This window comes from Eimeria maxima, genomic scaffold (genome assembly GCF_000499605.1).
Source record: "Eimeria maxima Weybridge genomic scaffold, Emw_scaff569, whole genome shotgun sequence".
Taxonomy (NCBI): Eukaryota; Apicomplexa; class Conoidasida; order Eucoccidiorida; family Eimeriidae; genus Eimeria; species Eimeria maxima.
In genome coordinates, this window is record NW_013563897.1 from 2,380 (window position 1) to 9,134 (window position 6,755).

Genomic DNA, 6,755 nt, shown 5'->3' on the forward strand with positions numbered 1-6,755 from the left:
AGAGAGCAGCAGAAGCAGCAGCGCCTTTTGTCAATGGTACAGTTCCGGCCAGGGCTTGCTGGAGGGCCTCCCCGCGCAGCGACAGCAGCAGCAGTAGCAGCAGCAGCTAGGTTGCAGCAAAATGCAGCAGCAGCAGCAACAGCAGCACCAGCTACCTCCGGGGCCTCCCCCTCAAGGTCTAGGACCTAGGGGCCCCCCGGGTGCCCCTGATCTGCAGCGGCACATGGGGGATCGCCACAGGGGGCCCCTTGGGCCTCCTGCTGACTATGCTGATGTGTACAGACAGCAGCAGCAGCAGCAGCAGCAACAGCAGCAGCAACTCCACTGGTCGCATTCGCGTCTTATGCCAGCCCCTTCATTTGTGTCTCCTCCTGTGCAGCCTCCTGTATGGCCAGGCATGCAGCAGCAGCAGCAGCAACAGCCAGCAGCAGCAGCTGCTGCTTCCGCTGCTGCTGCTGCGGCGGCGGCGGCAGCAGCTGCTGCTGCAGTAGCAGCAAACAGCAACAAGGGCCCCCCACCATACAGACAGCCAGGAGACTCTCTTGGGTACCACCGCAGCTACAGCAGCATCAACATAGGCCGAGGTGTATCTGAGGGGGGCCCTAGGGGGCCCCCCAAGGCTGGTGTACCGCTGCAGCAGCTGCAGCAACAGCAGCAGCAGCTGCAGCAGCAACGGTCTTGGCAAGATAGCAGCAGCAGCACTGCTCCTCTTTCTATGGGGATAGAGCGGCAGAACACTGCACCTGTAGCTTCTGCTGCTGCTGCTGCCGCTGCCGCAGCAGCTGCTGCTGCTGCGGCTCTGCAGCAGCCGCAGCACCAGAACTATCAACAGTCTATGCATTCGCAGCAGCGCCAGCAGCAGCAACAACAGCAGCAGCAGCAGCAGCAGCGTCACTATAATATGCCTGGTGGAGGGACTTATAGGGGCGGCTCTTATCCCCCTGTAGTTGATAGAAGAGACTCGAGCAGCAGCAGGCTGTATATGCAGCAGCAGCAGCAGCAACAGCAGCAGCAGCAGAAGCAGCAGTTGGAGGGAGGCTGGATGGGTGGCGGTTGGGGAAACACCCGAGGGAGTGCAGCAGCAGCAGGACCAGGAACCGCAGCAGCAGCAGCAGCAGCAGAAGGGACAAGCAGCACGATGCCTTTCTTAGAGGGCGTTGAGCTGTCTGATGAGCTCGCGGGTATAGCGGGAATAGGAGGAGGAGGGGAGGGCCTTGACGGCAGCAGCAGCAGCAGCAGCAGCAGCAGCAGAGGTTCTTTCTTCTATGACCCTCAGAGAGACCCGCGTCTGCAGCAGCAGCAGCAGCAGCAGCAGCAGCAGCAGCAGCAAGGCCACCGTTCCCGTATGATGCGGCCACCGCAGCAGCAGCAGCAGCAGCATCCGGGTGTGGCTCGATCGTCATCTGCCGCTACTGCAGCAGCAGCATCTGCAGCAGCAGCAGCTGCTGCTGCTGCAGCAGCAGCAGCAGCAAAGAAAGGAGACAACAGCAGGAGACCTGCTGCTGCTCCCTTTGCTCTTGACGAAGGGGCATTAATCTTAATGAGACCTCAAGATCTAGATCTAGATAGTCCCTTACCTCTTGATGTAATTTGCTGCTGCTGCTGTTGCTGCTGTTGCTGCTGCTGCTGCTGCTGTTGCTGCTGCTGCTGTTGTTGTATTTAGTGCTGCTGCAGGAACTGTATAGCTGCATCTGCTGTTAGTAGCACCATACATATCTCCCTTGCTGCTGCTGTCTGCTGCTTCTTTTTGCTGTCCCTACATAAGCATAACCCTGCATGCATGCATGCATGCATGCATGCATGCTTGTGCATTTGCTGCATCTGCTGTTGCTGTTGCTGCTGTTGCTGCTGCTGCTGCTGCTGCTGCAGGATATATACGATTGTGGGGAAGGAGGAGACAATTGGTGTATAATTCCTTCTGAGGGTTTACGAGCAGCATGGAGACTCCCTATAGAAAGGATTAAACCCTTTCTTCTTATTGATAGATTAGCACCAGAAGAAGAACCATGGATCACAGGTACGAGGGTTTAGGGTTTAGGGTTTAGGGTTTCTAGGGTTTAGGGTTTGAGGGTTTAGGGTTTAGGGTTAGAAATATCATTCCGTGTACTCTCCTATCCCCATCAGCAGGAACAACATGTCTATATATGTGTGTGTTGCTGCTGCTGCTGCTGCTGCTGCTGCTGCTGCTGCTGCTGCTGCTGCTGCAGGAGCGAATAGGGTATGCGTAATAGGTTTACCTGAGGATGTAAATACAGCACAGGCTGCTGCAGTAGTTGTGGGGTGTTGGATACGAGCCCTGGGATCGTCGTATCCAGAGGAGACAGTACAGGAGGAGACACTTCTTAGTCGTGATAGTAGAGGAGGGACTCTTATAGGCGACACCAGCAGCAGCAGCAGCAGCAGCCAGCAGCAGCAACAGAAGCTAGCGAGTTGTGTCTCCTCTCTGTGTCCTCCGCTGTCTCCTACTGATGAATTAGCTGATCTCTTTGAGTTGTCTCCTGGGGGACAGCAGCAGCAGCAGCAGCAGCAGCTATTAGGAGACAGTAGCGGAGGAGACACTTTTGTCTCCTCATCTGCAGCAGCAAGCAGCAGCAGCAGCAGCAGCAGCAGTATGGGGACACGGCAGCAGCAGCTGCTGCAGCAAGCCCTTGGTATACAACAGGTGTCTCTTCTCTTTGGTACAGACACCACAGCTCTTAATTCTTTGCCTCCTGCTGCTATACGTCAGCCTACTGCTGCTGCTGTTGCTGCTGCTGCTGTTGCACCCGGTGCAGCAGCAGCAGCAGCACCCACCAACAGCATGCCTGCTGTTTTGCTGCTGCAAACAGAAAACGAAGAAGCAGCAAAACGTCTATGGCTTGTCTTCTCGTCAGGAGAATGCATGGTTAGCTGCTGCTGCTGCTGCTGCTGCTCCTGTTGCTGCTGCTGCTGTCGCCCCCTTTTGTTTCTGCTGCTGCTGTATGCTGTACTTGCTGTTGCTGCTGCTGCTGCTCCTGCTGCAGGTGTACGGATTTACGCTAGTAATGCTGCCTGACCCAACAGGCCTTCGTGGGTTTTGCGAGGCAGCAGCAGCAACATTTTCTCCTAACGATTTGCATGCACTGCAGCAGCGGCAGCGGCAGCAGCAGCAACAGCAACAGCAGCAGCAGCAAAAGAAGAAGAGTGGGCCCCCTGTCTCAGCAATACTACCATACACAACAGAAGAAGATCTCCCGCTGCTGCAGCAGGTGGCCCCACAGCTGCGTGCAGTTGCTGCTGTTGCTGCAGACTCCTGCTGCTGCATGCTGCAGTTCGGGTGTATGGATGCAGCGCTGCAGCATGCTGCTGTGTCTTGCCGATTTAAATCCCCTGATGGTGGGGCTGTGCTCGCGCTGCTGCTCGCAGTTAATACTCAGCAGCAGCAGCAGCAGCAACAGCACCAGCAGCAGCTACAGCAGCAGCAGCCACAGCAGCAACAGCAACAACAACGCAACGCGGTCTCCGCACTGCGTTTACTCCCTGCGGCCATTCGTTTACCGCCACCCCCTGGTGCAGCAGCAGCAGCAACAGCAACAGCAGCAACAGCTGCTGCTGCTAACAGGCCGCTGCAGGACACCGAGGGTCTTCCTCCTGCCTTTGCCGAGGCTGTTGTTAGTGCTACGCGTAGCTTTAAGCCAGCAGCAGCAGCAGCAGCAGAAGCTGCAGCAGCAGGAAAGAAGCCGAGTCTCTCTGCTGCAACACCGGTAGCAGCAGCTGGTGTGTCTAGCAGCAGCAGCAGCAGCAGAGCCTCGACGCAGCACCAGTCTAAAGCTGCTGCTGCTGCTGCAGCAGGAGAGCCTCCAGTCAAGTTGATCTCCGCAGCAAATGCTGCTGTGGCGGACCGCAGCAGCAGCAACAGCAGCAGCAACGTCGATATTGTTGCTGCTGCTGCTGACACTTCTGCAGCAGCAGCAGGAACCCCCAGCAAAACAGCAGCAGGGGCATTAAGCCGTCCTGCAGCAAAGTCTTCTCTATCGCGCCCTGCGCTGCAGCAGCACCAATCTGCTGCTACTCCTGCTGCTGCTGCTGCTGTTGCTCAGAAGCAGCTACCCCGCAAACGGCTGCGCCGTCTCCTCACGAGCAGCAGCAGCAGCAGTAGTAGCAGCAGCAGCAGCGGCTCCAGCTCAGAGGACGAACAGGGCCCAAGTACACAGGGCCAGAGCACTCGTCAGCAGCAGCAGGACCAGCAGCAGCAACAGCAACGAAAGCAGCAGCAGCAGCAGCAGGACAAGCAATCTCAGCAGCAGCAGGACAAGCAGCCGCAGCAGCAGCATGACAAACAGCCTCAGCAGCAGCAGCAGGACAAGCAGCAGCAGCAGCAGGAGAAGGCTAGGCTGCAGCCAGCAGCAGCAAAAGCATCTCCTAAGGTGCCGCGGCTACTTGCTGCTGCTCGTCGTGCTCCTGCTGTATCCTCAGCTGTAGCAACAGCAACAGCAGACACGGGAGCGTCCCTTCGTGCTGCTGCTGCTGACAAGGCTGCTGCTGCTGCTGAGAAGGCAGCAGCAACAGCAACAGCTGCAGTAGCCAAGGGAACAGGGGACACACAAAACACCCAAGCAGCAGCAGGTGCAGCACAGGCAGCAACAGCAACAGGAACCCCAGAAAGAGCAGCAGCAGCAGCAGCAGCCGACGCAGCAACAGAAGGAACCGCAGCAACAGAAGCATCAGCAACAGATGCAGCAGAAGCAGCAGCAGCAGCAGCAGCAGCAAAAGAGGCTGATAACCGTCGCCGTAAAAGAGGTGAGGGGACACCTGGTCGTGCTGATGATGAGCCTGAAGCAGCAGCAGCAGCAACAACAGGAGCAGCAGCAGCAGCAGCAGCAGGAGATACTACAGCAGCAGGCGCTGCTGCAGGAGATACGTCATCAGCAGATACACAAGCAGATACAGCAGCAGCAACAGCAGCAGGAGGAGGAGGAGAGATAAAAGGAGACAGGGGAATAGGAAGAGGAAGATGGAGGGGGGGGAGTAAGAGGGCACGGAGAGGGAGGCCCCCTGGGGCCCCCCTTAGGGTGTCTCCTCGTCTTGCAGGGGAGGCCCCTATATTAGGGTTTGGTATGTGGGCCCCCCCTAATTGGAATAGTTCGCAGCCTGCTGCTGCTGCTGGTCCTGCTGCGGCAGGTGCTGCTGCTCCTGCTGCTGCTAGTGCCCCTGCTGCTGCAGGCTCTGCTGCTTCTGCTGCTGCACAAATGGCGAACAATACAGAGCATGCACACTCAGAGGCAGCATGGATTGATGCCAGCAGCACCAGCAGCAGCAGCAGCGACAGCAGCAGCAGCAGCAGTAACAGCAACAGGGTACCATTTAGCAGCATGTCTTCTATGGATACCCTTAAGAGGCAGCAAACAGCACCAGCCAGTAGTACCCTTGGGGGCCCCACTGTTGATTCCTTGGGGGCCCCTGACCCTCCTGGGGGGCCCCCAAGCGCTACTGCACCTCCCGCAACAGAAACCATCCCCGATGGAGCAGCAACAGCAGCAGGGGAAGCAGAAACACAAGCAGCAACAGCAGCAGCAGCAACAGCAGCAACAGCAGCAGCAGCAACAGCAGCAGCAGAAGGCGACGCAATTGAGAAGCGATGGAGTCGTGGCTCTGATGGTCTCCCCTCAGGTAACTACACCAGTATAAACGAACAGCAGCAGCAGCAGCAGCAACAGCAGCAGCAGCAGCAGAAGCGACAGCAACAGCAGCAGCGGCAGGGTATATGTGTGCATGCATGTTTGCTGCAGGGTTTAGCCGAGGGGGCGCAGGGAGACGACGGCGTGGGGGGAGCAGCCGCAGGCCTAGCGATGCAGGAGACACCAGAGACAGCAGCAGCAGCAGCAGCAGTTGCAGTAGTAGTGGTACAGACAGCAGTAGCAGCAGCAGCACAGATGGCACAAGTAGCTACAGCAGCAGTAGCAGCTGCAACACAGATGGCAGCAGCAGCAGTAGTAGTAGTACGGACAGTAGCAGCAGCAGCAACAGCAGCAACAGCAGCAGTATTAACAGTAGCAGCACCAACAGCAGCAGCAGCAACAGCACTAACGCCAACAGCAGCAGTATTAACAGAAGCAGCAGTCTTGTGGTAGCAGCAGCAACAGCAGCAGCAGCAGCAGTAGATGGGGGCCTCCGTCGTTGCAGCAGCTTAGAGTATACAGAAAAGGGTACAGTTGTGGGGCCCATTGCTCGTCGTGGTGTAAGAGGACGGCCTCGCCTTAGGGGAGTAGGGGGGGCCCCCCGGGGATCGGGGATCGTCTCCAGGGGATCGGGGATCGTCTCTAGAGGTGCTGGGATCGTCTCCCGGGGATCGGGGATCGTCTCCAAGGGAGGCGGATCCCAGCGCCCCTCCTCCCCTGGAGGCGTAAGACGCTCGCAGCGATTTGCCTCTGGTGCAGGTGATGCGGAGGACCCGTAGCCACCTCCTCCTCACCTGCTGCTGCTGCTGCAGCTGCTGCAGCAGCAGCAGCAGCAGCAGCAGCAGGAGCAGCAGATAAGACTCTTTTGCTACAGAAGGCAAAGGGATATGTGTGCAGTTGACGGTTGTTTATTTTAGTGTCTCCTTTTCTTTCTTCTTCTTCTCTTGTAAGTGTCTCTCTTTTTAGGTGTCTCTTTTTCTCCTTTATTACCCTTTGTTGCTCCTTTTAGGGTTTAGGGTTTAGGGTTTAGTGTTTAGGGTTTAGGGTTTAGTGTTTAGGGTTTAGGGTTTAGAGGGTTTAGGGTTTAGTTTTTAGTGTTTAGGGTTTAGGGTTTAGGGT

The 6,755-nt window shown here is 57.1% G+C and overlaps 1 protein-coding gene across 1 annotated transcript; it reads left to right on the top strand.

Moving 5' to 3' along the window:
• Nucleotides 1–223: 223 nt before the first annotated feature.
• Nucleotides 224–6,415, top strand: EMWEY_00037710 (hypothetical protein, conserved; the record flags this gene model as incomplete). The annotated part of the gene is made up of 6 exons (XM_013478654.1): nucleotides 224–1,585; nucleotides 1,870–2,017; nucleotides 2,208–2,884; nucleotides 3,003–4,986; nucleotides 5,140–5,628; nucleotides 5,748–6,415. 6 exons carry the CDS (start codon nucleotides 224–226, stop codon nucleotides 6,413–6,415), a joined length of 5,328 nt encoding a protein of 1,775 aa, XP_013334108.1.
• Nucleotides 6,416–6,755: the final 340 nt, after the last annotated feature.